Raw genomic sequence first — 26,188 nt, 5'->3', positions numbered from 1 at the left:
AACTGAGGGACAAAAGTCATACAACTTTAAAGAACGCTTTTAATGTTCCGTCTGTTAAAATCACCATCATAGTGTAGTTGTATAGTTGTGTGCTTCAATTATGCAGGCCTAACATCTCCTCCTTTGTTCCATGTTTTCAGACAGATGGATGGGGGATGAATCAGCATCAGCCCAGCTGAGACACCTGGTAGTACAACTTCTGCAGAATTCTCTCTCCAACAAGGAGAGGTATATCTGGTATAATGAATGAGTATTAAGGACAGAAGCATATTTTTGGCGGGAACCCCTTTTGGTGTTTTAAACATCGTTATAATTTAGCTATTGAAAAACTATTTTTGTGAAAAATCGTGAAAATGCTGAATATAGAATATATATTCTGGCGTCCTTGACATGAAATATTGAGCACCACTGATATAGAAACATGAGGTTTTTCAGAAAACTGTCAGCATTTAGAAGATTTTTTCTTTTAATTTCGACGTCAGGCCTAGGTCCAGACTGTCAAGGATGCAGCATGTTTATCTTAAAGCTTAAGATAAACATGCTGCATCCTTGAAAGTCTGGACCTTCTTTTGTGGGGAAACAGATTGTATTATTTGAGATCAGATTGTATTATTTGACATCAGATTGAATAAAAAGGACAATATTGTTATTTAAATCCAAGTGGTGAAATGTGTTTTTGTGTGTATGCATTTAAGTTGTTGCTTGTTTGCTTTGACAATGAAGGGAAAATGTACGTCATAATGTGCCTCATTATGTCATATTGTCTCTTTATTGTTAATGGCGTTTAATGTTTGCGTTTGCACCGTTTGGTTTCCATCACCTAATCAACATGAGACTGTAATATATTAGAGCCCCTCACTTCACACGGGTGTGATCTTTCTATACTGTACATCAGTGGTGCCCAAAAGGTAGATGGAGATCTATCAGTAGATCATAAAGACCACATGACATGGCCCTAAAATATATTATTTAATAAATGTAAAAAAGAAAAAAAGATCTGCCACTTGTAACCTTGGGAAATAAAGCAAGAGAAGCGAAGTTGAGATGGTTTGGAAAGGCACGATGAGTGCTACATGACTGGGAGACGGATGCTGAAGAGTTAACTTCCAGGTCAGAGTAGAGGACGGCCAAAGTGGAGGTTTATTATGGGTACCTCTAGAGACAACATGCAGGTGGCAGACACAGAAACCAGAACCTGTTCAAAGTGTTCATGCTGGACATGCTTTTCATTGCCTGTGTCATGCCGTAATTGGATTTAAGCTGTGAATAAGCCGAGAGTAATATAAAAGGAACAACCTTCATCATTCCCTACATGCATGGGCCATCGGACACCGTCCTAGCTCTGTAGCAATGACGTTTCACATCATCATGTAGTGATGTCATCATGTATTGACATCACAATGTCATTTGTAAGCATCATATATATAGTCGATGCCATAAAAAAGTTGTTTCCAACCCTTCAGCTCTGAACACTGAATAGTAGTTTTAGTAGGGTTTAAATCAATAAAGAGGTGTCATCTTTAAAAGATTAAGATACCTTTTTGACTACCGTCACCACCCGACAGACTCCCCCCTTATGATGGAGTTCCTGTTTGGGAAGAAAAAGACCCCAGAGAAGATCCTGAAGCAGAACCAGCGGGCGCTGACCAAGGCCATGAGAGACCTGGACCGAGAACGACAGAGGCTAGAGGAGCAGGAGAAGAAAATCATCGCCAGTATTAAGACGATGTCTAAACAGGGACAAATGGACACAGTCAAGATCATGGCCATGGACCTGGTTCGCACGCGGCGCTACATCAGGAAGTTATACCTCTTGAGAGCAAACATCCAAGCGGTCAGTCTCAAGATTCAGACTCTCAAGTCCAACAACAGCATGACGCAGGCCATGAAAGGCATCACCAAAGCCATGGCCAGCATGAACAGACAGCTCAACATGCCTCAGATTCAGAAGATCATGATGGAGTTTGAGAAACAGAGTGAACTCATGGACATGAGGGAGGACATGATAAACGACGCGATGGACGACGCCATGGGTGACGAGGACGACGAGGAGAACAGTGAAGCCATCGTGTCCCAAGTGTTGGACGAGTTCGGTCTCAGTCTGACGGATCAGCTGTCCAACATACCGGCCACGGGGAGAAGCCTGTTGGAGAAAGGAGACAAGAAGGCCGAACCCCAGGCAGCTATGGTAGACGCAGACGCTGACCTGGAGGAACGACTGAACAAACTCAGGAGAGATTATTGAATCCTCCTCAGACCGCTGCAGCAAATACATTGTGATCAAAGTTCATTTGGGACTAAAAAGGTGTGTATTAGTATTTTGATCAAGTTACAGTATCATTACTAGGCATTGTAACGGTATGAGATTTTACAGTACGGTATCAAACAAAATACTGTATACCGCGGTATTTCAGTGTAACATTTTGGGGGGCATTTTATTTTTTTGACTCTTTGATTATAAGACGACCCCCATAACATTGAATGTCATTGATAGTCTAGTCCCCGATTATAATACGAACCTGTTTTTTAGGATATTTCCAAGAGAAATGTAAAGAGAACGTAGTCTTTTAATGAGCCTTTCGCAGTTTCACCGTACAAGCCGTTTGTACTTAAGACATGCATATGCTACTGGCAGCATCAACCAGGTAGGCCTCCTGTTTCCGCCCGGGGCACCGGTACCAGGGTAGAGACCTTCTGTGAAACATACTAGTACGAACTAGTATGTTTGTACAGTTTGTACCGACCCAAACCTTCTACAATATGAATATAATAGTACAATTATGGTTGTGCTTTCGCATGACGTCACTGCCATGCATGCAACAAAAAAAAACGTATCTACAAATAAGCAAAACATTGCGACGTGTTCGATGCGCAGAATATGCACATGTTAAAATAAATATTTACATACCGTGAGCACGGACATCTCAGTATCAATACCGTCGCTGTTTATCATGGTATACCATATATTGTGTGAGCGCTGCTGCTGACTCAGCACCATTCAAATTGCATTTAATAATATGTTCTAAGAATCTAATGTACTGTATTTCAAATTCAAACAATCCAGGCTTGAGTCAACATGTGTCTGAAAATGTTGATTTTTTGTCGGTTGTTTGGGTTAAAAAGTTGTAGTACGTATTCTGTGATTTGCCGAAACGTAGAGTGACAAAGATTTCTCTGCATGGACCGACCCAGGCTACGTTATAGACCAATCTGTGGTGCAGTGACCTGTACTGTAGACCAGGTGTAGGCAATCAATGCTGGGGTGTCAAGCTGCGCTTAATGGGACACCGCAGCGATGACTGCGCCCAGGGCAGCATGCGTGTGGATCTAAAACAGCGTTTTACAGCTCCCTGCTAAACAAGCACCCTGGACGACCTGTAGGGGCCGCTGCAGGACAGCAACATACATTGCTCTCAGAGTCTGGCCTCCCAGTCTCAAGGGAACCCACTTAAGGGGTGCCCTGATCTCTTGCGAAACAACTTCAGTTTCTTTACCATATGGAATTTGGCTTGAATACCGGTATGTTATTTATTAGCCCCTCCTATTATGTCCAGCTTTGAGGGTGTGTGTAAACACAAACATTGTCCCAACACAGACATCGAATGCCATTGGAAATGAATGGCTCTCTTTGAGTGTTAAACATGAAGACGAAGGTGAGGACGGAAATAAATATATATATACACACACACACACACACACACACACCCACCCACTACAAATCCACAAGTAGTAATCTATACAGACTACGAACCTGCATTGCTAGTATTTTGTGGCTAATCCATTTCACCCCCTCTCAAGGATTCACCACGTTGACAGTATAGTCTACAGTGCAGTAGTATATTCTAATACAGTGGTATTCATTCAATTCAAGGGGGGTTATAGTCGCGCCCCCTCGAGAGACCCGGAAAAGAAATCCCCGTTCATTTTCCTCATAAGTATTTATTTAAAGACGTTTACGCCGCGGACAAAGCCAACTTTTGTCGTGACAAATCATGACAATAAACAAAATGTTTTGGGCCAAACAAAGAATTAGAAAGTAGAGAAAATCGGCAGGTTACAACACTTTGTTGTTTTTCTTCTTTGTAATTATTTGTTTGGTCCAAAATATTGTGTTTGTTGTCATGATTTGTCACGACTCGAGTTGGCTTCGAATGGCGCTTAAAATGTCTTTAAATAAATACTTTTTGAAATGTCTATGAGGAAAAATGTATTGGGATTAATTTCCTGGGCCTGGCGTCGTCATGACAGGGGGCGGGACTGCGACGCTCTATTTGTCAGGGGGAACATACTGGACATTAGAAAAGCCATAGCGAGCAAATAAAAATAAGAAATGTATCATCTGACAGCTCCAACAGAATAATCAGTTTAAATTTCATACAAACTAATTAGGTATAAGTCAATCGTTTCCATTATTCTCTAAAATGCTTTAGTAACAAAGCCAAACTAGTGTCTTCAGTATGTAAACAAATTTTAATCAAACATTTTATTCAGTGAAAACAATTAAATTTTAAGTTGATCATACAGAACCTCATAAAAATGTATCAACTAAAAAACATTACCAAATATTGTGTTAAAACATCTGAATTATCCATAAACACAATATACATACGCTAATAAAACTTGGAAGAAAAAGACCAACATATGAACAAATTGTACATTAAGACAAACATATTTGATGGAATCGCTATCCCTAAAAAAGGTGTTGAAGACAAAGCTATTATTCATCCATCTTTTCATCGCCTTGGTAATGTCTGTACTCTGGCCTGAGTTCCCAGGTGTTTTTGTGCGTTCCCTTCACATTGTAGATGCCTATGTCATGCAGGATTTCCTTCAAGTAATTCTGGAAGAAGACACATTTGCTAGTGAGGAGGAGGGTCTACTAACAGTGATGTAAATAGGTTTTCAATGTAATGAGTCCCAGGATGCAGGGATGGTCTTTTAGAAATGAGTCCCAGGGACATTTTATGAGTCCCACTTCAACCACGTATTTTGCCTTTTTACAAATTGCAGCATTTAACTCCTTTAATTTTATATGGTTACTTATAATGTGGTTATATTCGTGTAGAAAATGGTTATATTCATGTAGAAAATGGTTATATTCATGTAGAAAAAATAAGAAATGATTATTATAACTAAAGCTAGCAAAATAAACTAGAATAAAAAACAATACAGCAGTGCATCCCGTGGATGCAGAGGTCGTAGTTTTATTGCATCCCTTAACTATAAACTGCGTTTTGGGATGCAAAATGCATGCCATTTTCTGTACTAATGCCGATTGTTTTATCCAATCCATTATAGCCTATATAGGACGCACTATATGGAGCGCTTCATGCATCATGGTAACTTGCATACTATATTTATACTAAATGATGTTGTACAGTGTCGCATAGCCTGTTGTTCTCCGCCTAACGAGAAGGCTGGGGAAATCCACATTAAATTAATGGTCTTGGACGCCAGAGAAAAGCAGCGGCAACAAACCTAACCTCCTGATACCGTTCCATGAAGGACTACCGTACACGAATAGAATAATTAACATTTTAAATTAAGATTCGAATTAAATAAATGACAATAAAATAGCTGTGTGAGTTCTGGCGAGACTCTGTGCCACGTAAACTAAAACATTATACAAAAATGAGGCTATTAAGATGATTATTATGAATCATTCATTTGATCTCGCAAGACTCAAGAGAGCTCATTTCTCAGCACCATACAGGACCGGACCATATAGATAAAGAAAGAGAACGTTTTACAGCATATTAGGCTGCAATATTCATATTAAAATCATATACATTCGACATTCGAAATCATTCGAAAATTGTTCAAATACATGTGGTGTTTTAGAAGGAATATTCGAATATCATTTTTGGCCAATTCTGGCAACACTAGCCCCTCCTATATTCAGCTAGTGTAGCTGAATATAGTGTCTTACACAAACATTAAATTCCCATTGACAATGAATAGAGAATTTACGTCATTATGTAGACGAGCAAATCCACATGTTACGTCATCATGATGATTTATGATGATAAGAGCGGCCCTCACTTCACACGGGTGTGATTTTTATCATTTCTAAATAGTTTCCATCTACTTTTAGCCCAGATGTGACCACACATACCAGTAGGCAAAGATCTGATCATGTTGCTACCTGCTCCGTGACAAAACATTAACGCTGAGAACGCTTAGAAACATGAGGGTTTTTCAGAAAACTGTCAGGATTTAGAAGAGATTTGTAGAATGGTTCCCAGGTCTAAATGGGCTAAGAGCTGAGTGAATGAACCTTACCACAGGCTGCTTGGTGATGTCCACCAGGTCTTTGATGTTGTAGAACTGGTGCTTCTCGAAGGCCGAGAACAACATGTCCAAAACCTGCTGCTTGTCAGCCCTGGCCCGTTTACCCTCCTCCTTCTTCTTCTTGTCATATTCACGCTGTAGCACAAAAAGAAAAACAAACCGCAATGGTTAAAAGATGTCTTTCTCACAGATATACAGACAGAGTATGTGAAGTTGCCCTGCAGTAACTTGTAAAACAAGACCATTTGGGATGTACAAGCAGTGTTGTTTTTGTCGACTAAAACTAAGACGAAAAATGTTCGTCGGCTACGAAAACTAAATGGAAACTAAATGAAAACTAAGCTATGGTGACTAAAACTAAGACTACATATACTGAAAACTTCGTCAACAAATAAAAACTAGACTAATATGTCAGGAAGGGACTAGTGGACAACAGATCCAGTATAAGTCATTTTACACTTGGTTGCATGCTGAAAATAGCCGATCTACAAGCTCACAACACGTTGCGCTGCGACACGTTGTGAGCTTGTAGATCGGCTATTTTCAGCAAGTGTAAAAGCAGTCATTACGACGGCATCAAGGCCCTCAAAAATACATTTTAGTCGACTAAATCAACTGAAGATTTAGTTGACTAAAACTAGACTAACACTAAAACATTCCAGGTGACTAAAATGTGACTGAAACTAAATTAAAACTATTCAAGAGACCAATGACTAAAACTAAAAGAGAAATTCCCTGCCAAAAACAACACTGTATACAATTATAGGAGTCAATCTTTCTTACATTGTAGGCGTGGTTGGCTACAGGTTTGTAGTTGTTGGTGACAGCTTTGTCCAACTGCTGAGACAGCCTCATAGGTTTGGTGGACTCTTCAATTTGTATCCTGTCAAATGACAAAATCACTCATTTACCGTTCACAGTATTGATCTGTGCCAGTGACATTACATTCCTTTTAAAAACTGTATTCTACCTGTATTTTATAAATGCAATAGATTCAGCCATTAAAAATCTATTCATATTAAACGTTCAAAAATGTGCCTGACTTAAGAGTCAGGGTTAACGGCCTGGGCCGTGGCTCAGCGGTCCAGGCACGTTGGCCGGTAGCCCGAGTCTGGCAGTGTGCCGCAGGTTCGACTCCCAATACCGACGGCATGTCACTCCCCCGTTTCCCGTCAGCCTACTTTCTGATCCCTCTATAAAACAATATATAAAATAAAGGCGAAAGCCGCAAAAAAAAGATTCAGGGTTAACTACACCCACTTTGCCATTTTCCAGCCTACAAGTTTGTGCCAGTCTGTAGTTCTTAAGTTTGCTTGTCAATGACGCTGGTGTGTAGACTGTTACTTTGACTTGTTTGTCTGTCGCTTTAATTTAGCCATTTAGACGCCGTTAGAAAATGTTCTGGTGATCTGATTCTGATCTCCACCTTGATATCCCCTCACGTCAAAACAGTTCTCAATGTTTACAACTTGACTTGATAAGACATGGACATACGTGGGGGGAGAGAGAGCACCACAAGACAGTATTCTGAATAAGTAACAATGTGAGGTTCATCCGTTTGGTGTGTGTGTGTTTCCATAGCGGACTCACCTCTTCAACTTCATGTAGTTCTCACTGGCAGCTGGTCTGCATTCTGCTTTCTGCACCACCACTCCCTCCAGAGCTATTTTATCTACAGCAAATGAGATTGAATCAAAGCACAATTTAATCCACACTGCACATGTTTACCTGTTCCTTTCCCCATTCATTTTCAATCCATATCTTCATAAAAACAGATGGTAATAATAACTCAAGATACTTTTACAAACCTTGCTGTTTATATGAATCCTGTGCAATTCAAATCAATGCTTCACCTTTTCTTTATTTCTTGAATTTCAATAAATTGATCTACACGTGAACATTCCTTTAACCAACACTGCACCACAACAGCAGCTTAGAAACTTGCAGCTAAGCCAACATCAGCAAGCTGAGCTCCACTGAAGTCTGAAATACCTTTTTTGACCACAGTCTTTCCAACCTCTACTAGACTCAGTCAACTCAGTCTCTCAACGCTTTGCTCAACGGAGACGGAGACGTAACACAATCTCCCAGCTTCTGTTGCTAAAACTGGTGACTGGAAACTTTTTTTTTACCCTGCCTTGCATAAAACAAGTCTTTAGGGCAGTCCTTCATATTGGTGCGGTGACATGATTCATTTCCAAATCAGTAGGCATAGCTTTGTCACCAGGACTTTGCATCGGTGTTCCAGTAACTACCTTGCATTTAAAAGATCCCTGGCCTAGACTTATCGCTAGGCGGAGATCTCAAATAGTCTGGCACCAATCCACAAGACCACAGAAACTACATGAAATTCAGAGATCCAGAGAAGAGAGGCCCTAACTTAGCAGACACGTTGCCTCCCTAAGTGGACCCGAGTGGATAATTCTGATCCTATGGCACAAAGCCAAAAGGGAACCACATTCCCCAAAAAAATTAAAACGAGACCCACATCCTGTATGTTTCCCCACTGATGCAACTCTGAGACCCTCTGGGGATTGAGACGGAGGAACTCACCTGGACCTGCCCCCGCCCCCGAACCCGAGCCCTCTTCTGATTGGCCTACAGGAAGGGAGGGAGGGATGGTGAAATGACAGCAGAGAGATGGAAGACGGAAGGAGGGGGGGGTCGAACAATAAGAACCTCACCCAAAGGGTTTAGTCATCCGTCAATCGATGAGACGATTGAAGATACACGGAGCTGAGCTGCTTCTACGTGTATACTGTCCACAAACGTATGAGCACGGTCGTGCACATGAGCAAGCAAAGCATGCGCTCACACACAAGCGAGCACAGAGACACTCCACCAACCAACATTTAAAACACACGCCAGCGCACACGACACTCAAAAGGTGTGTCAATACAAACAGGAACAGCACAAGCAGCGTCCATCATTTAAATATATTGAATATAATTCATTCATAATAATCCAAGGACACATTCAAAGACCTCCATCATGCACACACATTAAAGCAACGCTACAAAGATTTGAGCCAGATTTGTGTTGATTGACAGGTCTATGTTAACAAGGTCCAAATCACACACAAAAGATCCCAACTGCAGCTTGCAAAAAAAACTGTCTGTGATCATATATTGGCAATGAACTGAAACCCCCAAGAGAGAGAGAGAGAGAGAATAACAAAAAAGTAGGCTAATGGCAATAAGAATCAGGTAGACAGTCACATGATCGGAGGAGTAATTTATACATAATAAGCAGACCTGCCGTGGGATATTGACATGAGTACCACCATGCGCAGCACGTTGATTTTTTGTGGCAGGGTGGGTCCCACATGCCTTTTTTGGGGGAGGGGGGGGATGTTATATAGAAGATTTCACACCTGAAATGTAGTACATTGCACTAATGGAGAATTATTATACTGTTTATACATCTATACAACAGCGTTGATACAAAATAAGTCTGTTGGCTCACTGGCTGTAGATAAGACATGTACGTAATTTAACTTTGGCAGTGGATCCTACTAATGGACACGCTCGTTCAGACAATACGGCTTGGTTCAATATATTTATTTAAACATAATTCCTGCTAATACTATATGTCATTTATAAGGAGCAAAATTAGTTCCTACTGCTCAGCTACATACTAATTCCTACACGGGTTGTGTTTATAACCAGTTTAACGACACCCTCGGGCAAGTTAAGTTTACTGAGGTTAGGTTTAGGTATAGTTTTACTGAGGTTAAGGTTAGGGTTAGGTTTAGGCTGTCAATCACAGCGACTGGCCAATCACAGCGCGTCGACTGCACAACCCGCGTAGGCTTTGGTATGTCGCTACTGCTCAACATGTTGTTATGTTTTAGCACAAGCGCTGTTCCGCCGAACAAAATCAACGCTGATTGGCTGTCAGGACGCCATGAGCAGCAAACGTTGCTTCAATTGGCTTTTCCAGCCGGCCATTCACAGCGGGGCATTCCTAGAACTGGGGGTGGGATCCAAAAATAACCGGGGCATGGAACTGCGGTGGGATCCATAAAAAAACGCGGCATTCACTCTGGAACTGATAAAATGGCAAGTGAAGCAGCTTTCTGCTTCTAGGGGCCGACTGCGTGGAACAAACTCCCACTGTACCTTCGACAGGCAGCCTCTGTAGTTTAATAAACTCCCACTGTACCTTCGACAGGCAGCCTCTGTAGTTTAATAAACTTCCACTGTACCTTCGACAGGCAGCCTCTGTAGTTTAATAACACTGTACCTTCGACAGGCAGCCTCTGTAGTTTAATAACACTGTACCTTCGACAGGCAGCCTCTGTAGTTTAATAAACTCCCACTGTACCTTCGACAGGCAGCCTCTGTAGTTTAATAAACTCCCACTATACCTTCGACAGGCAGCCTCTGTAGACATTTTTAAAGCACAGCTCAAGACCCACTTCTACACTCTTGTTTTTAGTTGATATTTTAAATTCCTTGTTATTCATGTCCTCACTGTATTGCATTACTGCTATTAATATAATGTTTTATGCCTTGCATTTTTCTTCTCCATTGTTCTGTAAAGCACTTTGAGCTGCATTTCATGTTATGAAAGGTGCTATACAAATTAAAGTGTTATTATTAATGACTTATCCATGACCACACACGGTACATTATGTTTCAGGGTTATAGTAGACAACAATGATACACTCAAAGCTAAGAAGAATTAGGCTACAAATAGCAATTTGTAAAAGGAGTGTATTAGAGCCAGACGCACATGAAGAAGCAGAATGGAATGATTCTTCCACCTCGGATTGGCAGGCAGTCGGCACACAGAACTTACCTCTTAGATGTTTTATGAATAGAACACACAGTTAACCATTAAAGCTACAATCCCAGACTTGTTTTAATTAATTAAACATGTTAACCTATCTGTATGGTATAGGTTCATAAAGCAGTCGTCTGTCTCCCTACTTTTCCATTGAGAAATGTCGTGTTGTAGTAGTAGTAGTAGTACAAGACAGTAGTAGTAGTACAAGACAGTACTGGTTGACAATGTCAATAAGGTTATTTGAAGAAGACATTTGATTGTATTTGGATACTAGATGCACCACCATCTTTATTTTAGTTAAGACATCAATGCAATTGCATCTCTGTCAGGAGAGACAACAGACATGCAACCTGGGGATTGTAGCTTTAATTCACGTTATATTATACCATGAGTTAATATTACTCATTTGTGATTAGATGGCAATACACGTAGGAGGTCCTGGTCAAAGTTGTCACCATTCAAAATCAATGCTTATCATAAAATAAACTGTACCTACAGTAGAACAACAGTAATAAAACGTACTGTATAAGCCGTTTGTTGGACTAAGAATGGTTATCAAGACAACACAGCTTTTGGTAGCTGTTTTTAACTCAATATTTTCAACTATTAAGTCAAAACATCATATATTGTTTTCTTTGATAAGTAGCCATGGTAACGGACACAGTGGAGAGTGAAGGCTCATTCATAGTCTGGATTTTCAGTGGTGAGGTGAGCACCGCTCCGGTGGTGAGGTGACCACCTCTCCGGTGGTGAGGTGAGCACCGCTCCGGTGGTGAGGAGACCACCGCTTCGGTGGTGAGGTGACCACCGGAGCTGAAATAACGTTGAGCGGTGGTGAGTAAAAACAGAGAGAAGGGCTGGAACGGTGGTGGTGGTTTGCTCTTCACCGCGGCTCGTGACGTCATGTTGTAGTTCGGTGGTCACCTCACCACCGAAAATCCAGACTATGAATGAGCCTTGACACTCTTCCTTCCATGTCTATTATTTTCCAATATCAGGACACCTCTGAGTGTTTGTTGTGACAGAAACAGGTGTTGCATCCCAAGGGCGGCTCTCACCTGAGGACGTCTCAGTGAAGACAGCCAGTGTCTGCCCCTTGTCCACCGTCTGCATGGTGAATGGATGCTCACGAGGTGCCGACACAGTGGCGCCTCCGGCACACTCAATCTGTGTCAGGTCTTCATTCAGAGTGAAAGACACCTGTAAAAGACGAGCGGCATACAAAGACCTTGCTTTACTAGACCTTTGCGACTTGAGTTAAAGACTCTTATACTCGAGTCGCCACAAATGGGACTCTAGACTCGACTTCCAGACTCCAGACGGGTGCCACGCAACGCAATTGCGCAAATGAACCTCAGCTGAGCGGAGCTCGGTTGATTTCATTCCACAGTGGCGATGCGCACAAACTGATACACGATGGAGGCTTTCATCATAACATTTAAATATGAAAACGGCAAAAACTAAACACATAATTGTAATATGTTGATACGAGGATGGGATAGACTGAGGAAACATTTTTGAAACATGGGGTTCCATGGACCATGTGCGCTGCAGCTGCTGACCTCGTTATTTAACAGTAACACTACGTAATTAATGTTCACTGCATCAAGTTCCATATATCTTGCCTACGTAATGTTACAGTACTGTACCTACAGGCTTATTTGGTTATACAAACATGTTTAGTTGTAGCCTATATTCCGTCGCGCATCATCGATTATGTTTTGTCCAAAAGAACAGATCTGCAAGCTGTCAACACACACCATGAACCGGCGTGTCGAGAGCTTGTATGTCTGTTATTTTGGGGGGGTAGCCAGCCCGACGCAAGTTACGCATTGGAACGAGCCATGGGTTTGAGAGGCTGATTGGTGTAAAACGTAAACTTACAGTATTAGATATTCAATAGCCCATTTAAAGTTGTCACGACGATATAGCTGTAGCTCTGTTTTGGAACATTGCATGAATAAGATCTCGGACTCAATGACTCGAGCTCTGTGACTCGTGGGCATCTCTGTCGCGTGCACGCACGCACGCACACACGGATAAATACGAATCAAGCTACTTTCAATTGGAGACAGGGTGTATCCACATTTTAAACAAAATTGACAATCACATACCTCTGCTTTTCCCTGGTTCCTGAAAGAGAGGAAAGCAGTCACAAATATTGATTTAAAGGTGTAATAATAAGTAGGGTAAGAACAAAAACATTGCAATCTAATAATAACAGAACACACATTTTCAAGACAGCAACTGTAGACGATCATAGTTCTTCTTCACTTACTTGCCAATTCTTATTTTCCCAACCTCGCCTCTCCCAGGAGCCTTTGCCCATTGTTGAGCCAAATATTTTGGCACCTGCACATCAATGGAACACAGACATTTGTTATATTAACGTTTTAGATTTGTGCTAATGATAATAACTTTTAAAACACCAGCCCATTGGTTAATTGGATCACATGCTTAGCTACATTGAAATGCAATAACTTTTTTATTTTTGTTGAATCATGTTGCAACACCAACAATAGACAATGCATACATCACATACAAAAACACCAACATTGCAGCTGTATGGAAAGCTTGAATTACCCTCTTTCCATCTGCAAAGGATTCGTTTCATAAAAATCCATTGTAGACATATTAGTATGAGCTGCTTTGCGTTTAATACAATCAGATGGACTTTTCTGTTTGGTTTAACGTGTGCTCAATGGTTGGTGTTGGCGTGAAATAGCCTTGGAACAAGATTATACTGTAGGCTATACATGTACATTATATATGTGTAATGCACCATACCGAACATTCTGTCTTTATTTCCCAAGCCTTACATATTAATGAAATTCGCATAAATAAAGTCTCTCGAGTCTGACTTTTACTTTCAAAATACATCTAAGTCTTGATCCCTGCAGATCCAGGCTAACAATGAACAGATAAACACGAGAACTAACGGTTCAAACGAAACAGCACACATCAACCTAGTGCAGCTTAAGCTCTTTGGCTAACGTTGTGCTAACGACTAACTTTATGGACATTTATTTGATCCATCTGAAAACAATCACACCTACCTTTACGAGCCATACACCAGTGTTCTGTTTGGCACCAGTTAAATCGACTTCTCCTTTCTCTGACATTCTTTAAAGTTCATCGGAGGCTAAACATCAACCAGAAAAGAGAAGCTACGACAAATAATGAGCTAACAATAACATTGAATGCAACGCTATTATGTCTTCTTCTATTAGGGTTTGATTGGCGGTTGGCAAACATAATCGTGCATTACCGCCGCCTACTGGTTTCTATTAACATCCATTATGTTTAATGCATATTACCCTTTCATGCCCGAAAACCCTAAAATCCCATAAAAAAAGATACTTATGCACAATATTCAAGTCATATGTATCTAAACTGTCACTGTGGCATATTTATTTTCAGGTGCATTATTAACCTTTTCAGGCAATCGTCCAAATATTTCCCACAAAAATGAGGTTGATACTTAAATCAAAACCATAACATTTACTTTCTCCGAGATGTATTCATACTGATACATGAGGCCCATTAAATAATACAATTCCACCAAAATCAATAAACATAGTCAGCTGAATAAAGTAGCATTTAAAAATCATTATAGCTATGAATATTATCAATTCATTGCTGTAGGTTACATATATAATATATTATAACCACAATACATGTGTAATTTTTTTCCTGCATGCTTTGATGATTTTGATAGGGCTACTATTAGCTGAAAGTGGGATTTCTGGTGTTCAGTGATTGTCAAAAATGTTCCAAGATGTTGGAAAGAAGTTCCTTCAGAACTTGCCCTGCAGTTGACGGCTGAGCATGTGCAGCTACTAGAGTGTAATCGCAGATGGACCAGAGGCAGAGGACTTGATGAGAGCCTTGGATCAGATTGCAGTTGCTGATGTCATACTGTTACATCTAGTCTGAATATGATATGACTGCCTTCTCCATCTGATGTTATTGCCAGTCTACACTAACTGAAAAGCTACCTCCACATGTTAAAAGGTATTTTTGTGTGCCACCCGTGTCAGTGCTAGAGCATGGAATGGTTGGTGGACCAACCAGTTCATAGAGTCCACCTTCATGAGGTACGGCCACAGTAGGAGAGATTATTTATTGGAATAACCTTGAAGCAAGAGACCCTGAAGACAAAACCATGTACAACCCAGATTCGGCACAAACAAGGGACTAAATTATTTTCGCTCCTATGCCACCAAAATGTGGAACGCCCTACCAACAGTCATTAAGACTCCTTCAAAACCGCTCTCAAAGGGCACCTACGGATGGCTGCAATTCGAAACTGGCCCCTGTAAAATCTGAATCCCCCCCACCGCCCCCTCCCCCCCTCACTGTATAATGTTTCTTTTCCCTTTTTGCTTCCTATATGATGAATTCCTGTTCTGTTCTTTAACTATATAGAAGTGTCTATTTGTATGTCACTAAATGTTTTGATGAATTGAACAATGTGGACCCTGTAAACAAGTGTAATGCTTAATTGGGTCGTCCACTCACAGTTAACAGTCTTTGTATTGAGTTTGTGCTTGAAATGTACTGTAACTCTGCAAACTGTTAATAAATATTTCAATCAATCAATCCATCAAAGGTCTTTGACCTTGGACCGGCGTTGTCAAATCTGCTCCAAGATTGAGTCGGACACGAAAGAGGACAGGGATACTGCAATGTCTTCTCCCATGACTCATTTCCACACTCTCCTCTAGGCATTCCAGGGAAGTGCCATCTGGACCTTCAGGTCATGTTCTGTTAAGGAAACTATGGAGGAAACTAGTCTGGGAGAAAATAATGGGAAAGGACATGCATCTACCTACTTCAAGCCTAGCTGCACTACCACTGTTGTGGCCATTTTGTTGGTTCCAAACATTTCTACCTAACAAACCCACTGATGCACTCAGGGATTATGGATGTACGCAGACATAAGAAACAGATTGTCCACAGGTTCAATGTCATTTTGGTTTGCATAAACTTTCCAAAGTGCAGTGAATGATACATTACAAACAGTCACATCTTCTCTTCCTTGTTATGGCATGATCTCTGTGCTGTCTTTCTGTCTGGTAAAAACCATTTGTCCACCAGGTGCATGACGCTCCCCAATCACTCTCCGGAGGTGCCCTTAGTATCCAAACAGTGATTAAATTACATAGTAACCCATCAAACCAACACCCAATAGAGCGTCGCAGTCCCGCCCCCTCAAGAGACCCGGAAAATAAATCCTGTTCATTTTCCTCAGACTTTTCAGAAAGTATTTATTTAAAGACGTTTACGTTACGGACAAAGCCAACTCTTGTCATGACAACAAACACAATGTTTTGAGCCAAACAAATAATTAGAAAGTAGAAAAAAACGGCAGGTTACAACACTTTTTTGTAGCGCATGGCATGTTTCTTTCCTTCCAGGGAACAACATGAAGTCCACCGTACGGTCTCGTCCTCTTTCAATAGTCCTTGTAGGAGACCACATGGCATGCATGACATTAAGAAATCATATATATATTTTTTTTCTTCCAACAATGTATTTATAGATTTTTGAGTGGTGCAACCACTCCAAGGAACAGCAATGTCCGTGTGTCTGTGTCTATGTGACGTGTGTGTCTGTGTCTATGTGACGTGTGTGTCTGTGTTCACCTATCTATGTGTATGTTAATGAGCACCAGTATTATCCGAGTACCAGTAGGGGTGCCGTTTGCCAGAAACAGAGAGAGGGAGACAGTGCTGCACTGTTGCCTGCTAATGAGAGAGAGAGCGATAAAGGAGGAGGAGGGAGGGGAGAGAGAGGAGAGTTGCACCACTCGGTTCACACGGGTGTGATTTTCTTTTTTCATATATAAATGACATGAAGAAAAAAATAAAAGGAAGCTTCGCACACTCAAATCTGTGCACGATCAATATTCGCAAGCTTTTGGTCTATACGGACCTCCTCAGGCATACCTGAAAGTGGTCTGGTCAGTATTGACCGAAAGCTTGCAAATAAATATATTGATTGTTCAGATTTGAGTGTGTGAAGCTTACCTTTATTTTTTCTTCATTAATATCCTTTTAATAAGTTGTTTCAGCAGATGAGCGATGGTTTTCTTACATACATAAATGACATAAAAAACATCATTCATTTTGGTGATGTCACTAAAGGGCCAGTTCATTAATCTTATGTAGGAGAGAATGACTTGTGTAACGGGGTTGAGTGCGACTGGGGGTCAGAGCTATAAAATGCTATTTTAATGATTAATTCAGTAAACTATAGGACATATTATATAGGATATATATATAAATACAAAAAGACTACTCTATTCTACTGCCATCTAGTGTTCACTCCTCCTCTTGCGCTCTCTCTCCGTCACACAATCTGTTTTTTAGGGACTAGTAGATAACTCACCCCGAAAGTAGAGACATCTCACCCCGGGCGACATGTCCGGACTTACACACTTTTGATTCAGAGTTGGAAAAGGGGTGAGTTATCCAGCCAAAAACTAATCTAATTTTGCCCCAAAATAAAATGTCTAACTCGGATATATAAAAGATGAATGCCTTTTTTGAGGACTTGCTGCCGGTCTATATTTACTTAAAGGAACATCTTGTCCTCGCTGTGCGAGAACCGTGTGTTCAGTTCTGCAGACTTCTTTAGAAGTCGCTGCTTCTGGGCCTCGTCGAAGCGGTTAAACTGCAGGTCACTTTCCCGATCGAATGCCTTCCGCTCCACTGGAACGTGGGCCGTTTCCGCTGCTTTCTTCTTCAGCTTCTTTGTGTGCAAACTGACCAAGGATTCACCACGCTTAGTCTCCTGTCAGGAAGAAAACAATGGGAAACAATGCTCATGTCTGGCAACTACTTAACCCATTCTGACCCGAGATCAGATTCTAAAAAATGTCTTCTACATCCTGACAGTTTTCTGAAAAAGCTATGTTTCTAGGTCAGTCGTTCTTCGATTTTTCAAAAATAGCTAAAGCATAACATAATGCTAACACCAAAAGGGGTTCCCGCCCCAAAATGGGTTAATTCATAATGTACAGATAAAGAGGAAAGAATGAGTACTAGTAACAATGGTACAGCAGCATTCCAATCCAATCTTTGTGATTTATAGTGCAACTTTGCAAAGAAAATATTCACACGTCCACTTTGATCAGCTGCAGGTCCAATGGACAGCATGCTGAGAACCTATCGTCCAAAGGACAGCATGCTGAGAACCTATCATCGGAAAAACAGCACCCTCTTTTCCTTTGTCTGTCACGAGAGACTTAAGACCCATACATAGTCTGGATTTTCGGTGGTTAAGTGACCACCGAACTACAACATGACGTCACGTCAATTTGAATATAGCAAAAATAGCCGATCTACAAGCTCAAAACGCGCCGCAGCGCTTGTAGATCGGCTATTTTTGCTACGACAGCAATTAATATATGGCCCTAGGGAGTGAGTGTGGAAATATAGTGGCCCTCTCCATCGTCAAAGTTGCCCACCCCTGGACTAAATGGACAATTAAGCAATCATGAACAAAGATGACTTGCCCGTCGGGCGAAAACAGCTAAAGTTCTAAGCCTTTAGCCCACACACTGCTAGTGTAGCTAATCTAGCTATCCGGTCAGACTGCAAATCACTCAAAACTAAATAATGTTTTCTACCTTCGCGACCGTGTGGCTCACTGTGGCGGTCCTACGTCACATGCATTAACGTTGGTCGGACATGGTCCAGCTGATTTATTTTTGTCTAACGCGAAACAGCGTGGTTGTCCATAAAAGGAGGAGGAGAGATGATCCATCTATCTAGCCCACCAAAACAATGTACTTTTGTGTCGCATATGGATAGCGACAGAAAAATACCATGGATATAATTAAAACACATTGTTCCCCTGCTTGTCCACAGTGCAGATAAAACACCTCCAGGTAAAACTGATCTGAAGCTGCACTTTCACTTTGTGTTGACTTATATATATATATGACTATAGTCCTGCAATGGAGAGATGATCTCATCTGTCACTAAACCTCTCTACAATGCCAGTCTAGCCTTTAAACATACATTTATATGTTATTCAATATATTAATTTAGCACAAAATATAGGCTTTTCTAAACCAAGCCCTCATTCAAAGGTTATGTAGGCTGTCATTGTATTTTCTGTAAATTAACTCACAGTTTAAGCCAGTGATCCTCAGCCATTTCAATTTCAAGGACCCCCAAATTAAATTTATATTTATTAGCCTAGGGTGACAGGGCCATTCATTCCATTTTCATCTCTGGACTGGGACCCCAATACATGCTACAGACATGTTTACAATATTTTACAACAGTAGCTACTTATATTTTGTTATTTAACCCATTGATGCCTGAGGCCGAATCTGGGAACGCCTTCTAGGGCCTGACCTAAGGTTTCTGAAAACCTTCAAATTCGGATGTTTTTTTTTTTAAATAGTTATGTTGCTACATGTATAGCAACTAGAATTTTGTGCGCGCTTCGCGCGCACTCATCCCAGAGCTACTTCGCCACGCACTATGGGAAGAAATAAATGGCGGGAGTTGACTCCACATGTAGTAACGGATGGGTTATTGGAAATGTACCATTGTTTTGTCCTGAATATTTCCACAGCCTAATTACTAAAGGATTGTGACTGTGGGACAGACATACAGTCTGACATACAATAGGCTACACGTGTGCACAGTGAATAAACAATGACCTATATGCCCAGAGTTCTTAAATTAACATAGTTGGATTTTAACAGAAAGACAATGCCATAAATCAGTCAAAGTAAGTGACAGACTCAACAGTAGCACACAGCATGCAAGGCAGCGATGCATGCATGCAAACATGTTTGTCCAGCTGAGATTTAGTGTCTCCATCTCTCTGTGGAAGAGGTTGCACATGACCTGTACGGCCACACTGAGGCGCTCCAACACAAACACAGACACAAAACAACACCACGCTGTTTGTCCAGTTGACCCAAATCAACACCAATACCTAGCCTGTTTGTCCAAAACACAGTATCTGCTGGCCACGTTTCTACTTCGCCACAACCTAATGTTAGTAACAAATGTAGGGGAGAGCCGCCAAGGTTGTAACGCTTCACGGTTGTAACATGGACGTTATATCTTGATTGGTCAACGCCACCATGACGCCATCGCGTCAGTATGTGTACAGCAACGTACTCTACGTGGCCAGGAAGTTTGAAGTGTTTACCTTCAAAATGCGTATAATTTTACACCTGGAGTATATGTGTGCTACAATTTTTGTCTTTGGTGTTGGTGAATAAAAATCCACATGGATGTGTTCATGCTTATGTTCTTCATTAGTTTGCATCGTGTTTAGACGGAATTCACGTTCATTCTGGTCTGTAAGCAACTGCAAAGAAAACTTGCAAAAGCGGGTCATTTGTAACATGTGTTACAAATGGTCCGCTTCCATTCAATGCGATATGTAATATTTACATATTTGACATATTGGCCAATATTATATGTTCTGAAATTGTATTGTATTGTGTAGTGTATTCTAAAAGTAGTTTAGGGTTGTATAACATTGTACAACTCAATCAATCAAACGTTTGTTTAATCAATGTATTGCCCCATTGAAAAAAAAGAAAAGGCCAAACTGGTACACCCGATACTATTTAATATTTCCCTTATGTTTGATATTTTCTTATCACATCCATGGTATGAAAACAATGCTAAGGAGTTGCTTCAATGAAATATAATTGCTTTAAGCTGAAAACGGGTTATTAGTTATTATGTGTAGTGTAGTGTAGTCAACATGTTAAGGCTCATACACACTGCCCGGTATTTGCTGCGATTATGCTTTCGGGGAGCATTGTTGGCGCTGGCCGACAAAAACCCCTGATCTGACGTTAAGTGGTGCCCAAATGGTAGATCACGATCTACAAAGGCTTTGCAGGTAGACCACATGACATGGCAGTAAAAATATATATAATTATAATATAAAAAACGATTTTTGCATCTTCCGCTTTAGATGACCTGAGATGACTTGAGTGATTGACATCAAAAAGGGCCTGTCAGCTCAAACACACAATGCAATACTTGTTGTTGCTTACAATCATCAGTAGCAAAGTCAAATACCAACAAAAATAAAAGCCTACGATTTGCATTTTCCCCCCTCTATTTCCCATTCCATGTGCGCTTGTCTTATATGTAGCCTATATGAAAGGCCCCTCAATTACATTTTGTCACTATTTTCAGCAATGGGATGATAGTTTTATTTGGTGGGTATGTTGAGCTGGTCGTTTTGAAAGTAGCTCTCAAGTCCATAAAACAAACTAACATAGGCTACTTCTCTATAAGCAGAATCATGAATAGGCCTATTTAATTTATACAAAAGGAGAAGAGAGAGAGAGAGAGAGAGAGCAATGTGTTTGTGGCTCAAACTTTGTCTAATATTGTTTTAGAGCAGTGGTTCTCAAACATTGTCATGGCAAGAGCAAAGGAGGCCCAATATTTTTTCAATCTACAAAAATAATCCCAAAATCGCTGATAAATTAAATTACATTACTTACTAATCGCTTATTTGGCAACACTGGTCAGAAACGACCAGTTGCTTTTTGTTGCAGCTCCGTGACTGGGAGATGGGAACTTTCTGTTCCAGTTAAATCAATATAAAAGTACCACACAACTGAAAAGTATCGCGACTGTGAGCGCAAGTTAGAGACGTGTGTGGCTATAATGACGCACAGCTGTTATGTAATCGCGCATCTATAAATTCTAATCTATTTCTTGGGGAGCCGGGACTGTGTGTGTGTGTGTGTGTGTGTGTGTGTGTGTGTGTGTGTGTGTGTGTGTGTATATATACACTCCGTCGGTAATTCCCTGTAGGCTATACCCACATATTGGTAGCCTATCTCAATATTGGCGTGACGCATTTCACGTGAATAATGTTGTGTGCGCGCGTGCAGAGAAATAGTTATTTAATGAATCGCATGTTGGTGTGTGTGTGTGTGTGTGTGTGTGTGTGTGGGGCAGTTGGCTGTGTGGCGAAAATAGGCAAAGTGATCGGTGTAAGGGTGATATTTTGGCACAATCCGATTAATGACAAAGAACAATGTTGATGTAACTAAGGGAATCGTCGAGTCATTTATTTTGTAAATAATGAGATTTAGATGGAATAAGCGAAATAGCGATCGTATAATCTCTCCTGTTCCTTCTTTCTCTCATCAATGTCCTGCGCGAGATCAGATTCTGTGCTGCGCGAGATGACATTGTCAAGCTAGTGTGGGGGCGGGCCTGGTAAGAGTGCAACAGTGTTGCCAGGTTTGCGAATTGTAAGCGAGTTGCAGTGTATGTAAGTAGCGTGGTTAAAGTCCTTGTTTCTGGACGTGTTTGGGCAACAGCGTAGACTGTTGCCTGGGGGGTGTGGGTACTTTGGGAAGAAAATGTTTGTATTAAACAAATGCATTGCCGGCGTGAGTGTGGAAGGGAGCCAGTGTTAGTGCCAATGAAAAGTCTATTTGGCTGGTGGTCTGCGTTGGGGTTGGCGTGGGCCGTGTAATGAAGAGATCGCTTACACACACTGCAAAGAGACTGCGAAGGGTAAGTGTGTGACGTCACTGCCCGTGTGAGTGTGTGTGAGAAGTGAGTGTGCGTGAGTCTAGTGTGTAAGATGGTGTTGTGGGCGTTGCAGTAGCGACGTAGCTGTTCGTGGCTTTGGTTTTCTGCCTTGGGGTGTGTCTTCTGAGTATGGGTACCACTTCTCCCATATATATAAGATAGCTGATGAGACACAGAGAGCACGGCCGGCATCAAGGGTAGAACAACGTATACGTTGCACCAGGCGTCAATGGGTTAAAGCTGTGATTATTTATTTAAGAAGCACTGTTCTGAACCAATGTTTGCCTTGGCAAAAAATAATAATAATCATCCTTAACCTTTAAACTAAAATAATTATGACCGGGGACTTAAAATCATTGTTTTAATTGATGGCCTTCATGCCCTGGCACTCTGCCTTTGTGCCCTCAAAAGGTTGACCACACTGAAGGCCAAGTGGCCTTGCCCCTGGCCTAAAAGGATGAAATTCCAGGCCTGGTGTCTGCCAACCCCTGTGCAGCATCAGTTTTATTCAAATTGACATTAGTAGTGCAACTTACATTATATTTGGACACTTTCGCTGCCAGTTTCAACTCCTTTTGGGACATTTGTGGGGTGTCGTCTGTCTCTTTCTCAGTCTTCTTTCCCTCAAGGCGCTCCTGTATTTGTTAAGAATAATCACAATAAGACAGGGAGTAAAATTCTAAACTCATGTATGCAATATTAAAAAGTAAAGGCATTCTGAAACCGATGAGCTGCAGTGCTTCATTACCCTGATCTTGCGCTCCTTGTCTGCAGGAGTTTCGGTCCACATTGAGCGGGCTTTGTCTTTGTCTTTGTTCTTTGGGCCAGACTTCTTCTTGAAGGTACGAGCCCCCAAGCCAATGTGTTGCAGTTCGGGGGGAAGCTCCGTCATCCATGTTTCTCTAGCGAGGACCTCAGGACCATCCTTTCACACACACACACACACACACACACACACACACACACACGCTCACACACACACACACACGCACACACACGCACACGCACACGCACGCACAGAAAGTGTGAGAAAACAAACGTTTTTCATTTCACCATGTCTTTAACCAATTCTGACAGTTTTCTGAAAAAGCTATGTTTCTACGTCAGTCGTTCTTCGATTTTTCAAAAATAGCAGATCTACAAGCTCGTAGCGCGCCACCGAGTGGCGCGCTACGAGCTTGTAGATCTGCTATTTTTCAATAGCTAAAGCACAACATAATGGTAACACCAAAAGGGGTTTTCCCACCCAAAATGGGTTAAGTAAAAATGTCAACGCTCACATCTCCTGTCAGCTTGTCCTTCATCTTTTGTGCCCTGCGCTCAAAGTCCAGAGCCACAGAATCCTGAACCAATCCTTTGGCGGGCATGGGACCGATGACTTCCTCATCAGACTCCTCTCCGTCACTGCTCGAGGTCTCAGCTTTGTAGCCTGGCGGTAGCGCAGGCCCTGGGAAGCTATCGTCAGAATCCTCGTCATCATCGTCCGACGCTCTGCGAAAGCCTGGAGGCAAGGCTGGACCCAGTACTGGAGGCCTGAGGTAAACAACAGAACACACACACACACGGTGGCTCAGGGGTTAGAGTGGCTGGATGGTAACTGCAAGGTCGCCAGTTTGAACCCTGTGGGCTCCCCCAGAGTTAGTGTGGAAGTGTCCTTGAGCAAGGCACTGAACCCCTAATTTCTCCTGATGTGCTGGTTGGTACCTTGCAAGGGGCAGCGGTGGCCGAACGGTTTGGGGAGCGGTCTTGATATAGGAAGGTCGCTAGTTCGTATCCCCGGACCGGCACGTTAAAATGACCACCGCTGAAGTGCCCTTGGACAAGGCATTGAACCCCTACCATGAAATGATCTATGAGCAGGGCCTGGCTGTAAACAAGTTCTTGAGCTTAGTCTAGTTACCCTGGGTAAACATAGTACCTTTCCTTTCCTTTCTGCCGCCATCGGTGTATGAATGTGTGTGAATGGGTGAATGTAATGCTAATCTATGAGAAGCGCCTTGGATGAAGGAGTTATATAAATCCACCATTTACCATTTGTTAATCATAAAATGTAACAAAAGTATAAACTCTTGTCTACACATATCTTGAGTTCCTCTTGCTCACCTCTCTGGTGAACTCTGTTGCTTCTTGAATCCTGGGGGTAGAGCCGGTCCAAAGAAGTCGTCATCATCGTCGTCGTCGTCATCATCTTCTTTTGGCTTTGCCGTCTCTTCCATGCTGGACAAAAAGAATAATCAGATCAGTTATATATTTAGATTTTGTTTTATTCCAGACAGGTCCAGTACTTTGTCAGTGAACCTGCAAATGATCATCATCTGTCAAAGCTTTTTAAATGAATAAAAAACTTTATTTTGACCTAGTCTACTTACTCCCCTCACTCTTAGAGTTGATTACTTTTAACCAGGTTTTAATTGGGATGTAAATTTGTGTTTATTTTGATGGCACAGATGGCCCTTCTCACATTGTCTCACAGGTACTTCACAGCCTGATTGATTGATTGAAGTTTGCAGCAGTTTGCAGAATTACAGTACATTTCAAGCCCGTACTAGGCATGTCCGAAGGTGCCCTTTGAGAGCGGTTTTGAAGGAGTCAAGGGATTCACATGTCTTAATGACTGTTGGTAGGGCGTTTCACATGTTGGTGGCATAGGAGGAGCGAAATTAATTCAGTCCCTGGTTGACATTTCCTGTGCTACTGATATTTAGGCAGAGTTTGTTGTTGATATGCGTTAAAGTGAATCCCCCCCCCCCCCCCACCCCTTTCCCCCCTCACTGTATATGTTTATTTTCCCTTTTTACCTCCTCTATGATGATTTCCTTTTGACTATATAGTTGTGTATATTCGTACGTCTCTTAATGTTTTGATGAATTGAAAATGGTGGACCCTCTTGTAAACAAGTGTAATGCTTTATGGTGTCGTCCACTCACAGTTAACATTTTTTTGTATTGAGTTGCACTTGAAATGTACTGTAATTTAGCAAACTGTTAATCAATCAATCAATCAATCAATCAAAAGAAACCATGTGCGTGTGTGTGTTAAAGTGAACCTACTCTCTCTGTGTGTGTGTTGTCTTGGATCTCTTGAAGACGACCTCCCGCTCACTGTCTTCCGAGTCGCTGGAGGGTTCTCCCCGTTTATAGCCGGGAGGGAGAGCCGGACCGACCACTGGAAAACACACAAAACAAAACCCAAGCAACTCATCATGCTATAATCAAAGCAAATCACATCACAAATGTACACTAAACTTGCCCCACGTCTCAAGAAGAAACACAAGCGGTCGTTGTAAATACATAAATACTATCCGTACGTCCATCTTCACTGTCATCTGAATCTTCATCGCTGTCGTTCCTTAACCTCGTGGGCAAGCCGGGTCCACGTGACATCTTTAAAACGTCGACGAGTTTATTTATTATACAAAAAGAACAATTAGATTGTCATTTAATTGTGCCAAATCTCGGAGCGATTGCTCTGGCGTGGCCCCTGACCTCAGGAAGTAAACATTACCAACAAGAGTTTTCTAAGCAGCCAATAGGAATGCCTGGTCTTCTTCT

At 41.5% G+C, this 26,188-nt stretch overlaps 3 protein-coding genes across 4 annotated transcripts; 1 reads left to right on the top strand and 2 right to left on the bottom strand.

The window, feature by feature from the left end:
* Nucleotides 1-1,576: 1,576 nt before the first annotated feature.
* LOC308314898 (charged multivesicular body protein 2a-like) lies at nt 1,577-2,245 on the top strand (the record flags this gene model as incomplete). The annotated part of the gene is made up of 1 exon (XM_080762682.1): nt 1,577-2,245. The coding sequence occupies one exon, from the start codon at nt 1,577-1,579 to the stop codon at nt 2,243-2,245; it is 669 nt and encodes a 222-aa protein (XP_080618808.1).
* A 2,212-nt stretch (nt 2,246-4,457) lies between these two features.
* Nucleotides 4,458-14,291, bottom strand: gtf2f2a (general transcription factor IIF, polypeptide 2a). 2 transcript variants are annotated; one of them, XM_080772946.1, is made up of 9 exons: nt 14,139-14,291; nt 13,361-13,434; nt 13,197-13,215; nt 12,141-12,282; nt 8,845-8,889; nt 7,882-7,963; nt 7,075-7,174; nt 6,283-6,426; nt 4,458-4,840 (listed from the first exon to the last, which is right to left on the bottom strand). In XM_080772946.1, the coding sequence occupies exons 1-9, from the start codon at nt 14,202-14,204 to the stop codon at nt 4,718-4,720; spliced, it is 795 nt and encodes a 264-aa protein (XP_080629072.1). In that variant the 5' UTR covers nt 14,205-14,291; the 3' UTR covers nt 4,458-4,717. The 2 variants fall into 2 exon arrangements, with proteins under 2 accessions (XP_080629072.1, XP_080629073.1); XM_080772947.1 differs by lacking the exon at nt 8,845-8,889.
* A 2,050-nt stretch (nt 14,292-16,341) lies between these two features.
* On the bottom strand, nt 16,342-26,129 carry gpalpp1 (GPALPP motifs containing 1). Its single transcript, XM_080772935.1, has 7 exons — nt 25,945-26,129; nt 25,688-25,802; nt 24,741-24,854; nt 23,918-24,170; nt 23,386-23,562; nt 23,174-23,272; nt 16,342-17,880 (listed from the first exon to the last, which is right to left on the bottom strand). The coding sequence occupies exons 1-7, from the start codon at nt 26,018-26,020 to the stop codon at nt 17,662-17,664; spliced, it is 1,053 nt and encodes a 350-aa protein (XP_080629061.1). The 5' UTR covers nt 26,021-26,129; the 3' UTR covers nt 16,342-17,661.
* Nucleotides 26,130-26,188: the final 59 nt, after the last annotated feature.

The sequence above is a fragment of the Protomyctophum bolini genome (assembly GCF_963924005.1).
Source record: "Protomyctophum bolini genome assembly, chromosome: 1".
NCBI lineage: Eukaryota > Metazoa > Chordata > Actinopteri > Myctophiformes > Myctophidae > Protomyctophum > Protomyctophum bolini.
Note: the sequence above shows the minus strand (reverse complement) of the source record. Positions and strands in the feature narration are given on the sequence as shown.

What these genes read in the sequence shown, in the direction of transcription:
- gtf2f2a (XM_080772946.1), bottom strand. Translation starts at nt 14,204, where the DNA reads ATGTCAGAGAAAGGAGAAGTCGATTTAACTGGTGCCAAACAGAACACT. An exon ending in CTTCACTGAGACGTCCTCAG is followed by an intron (nt 8,890 to 12,140) that starts GTGAGAGCCGCC and finishes CCCTTCCTGTAG; the next exon opens with GCCAATCAGAAGAGGGCTCG. An exon ending in AACTACATGAAGTTGAAGAG is followed by an intron (nt 7,175 to 7,881) that starts GTGAGTCCGCTA and finishes GTCATTTGACAG; the next exon opens with GATACAAATTGAAGAGTCCA.
- gpalpp1 (XM_080772935.1), bottom strand. Translation starts at nt 26,020, where the DNA reads ATGTCACGTGGACCCGGCTTGCCCACGAGGTTAAGGAACGACAGCGAT. An exon ending in AGATGACAGTGAAGATGGAC is followed by an intron (nt 25,803 to 25,944) that starts GTACGGATAGTA and finishes TGTGTTTTCCAG; the next exon opens with TGGTCGGTCCGGCTCTCCCT. An exon ending in AGGACAAGCTGACAGGAGAT is followed by an intron (nt 23,563 to 23,917) that starts GTGAGCGTTGAC and finishes TGTGTGTGAAAG; the next exon opens with GATGGTCCTGAGGTCCTCGC.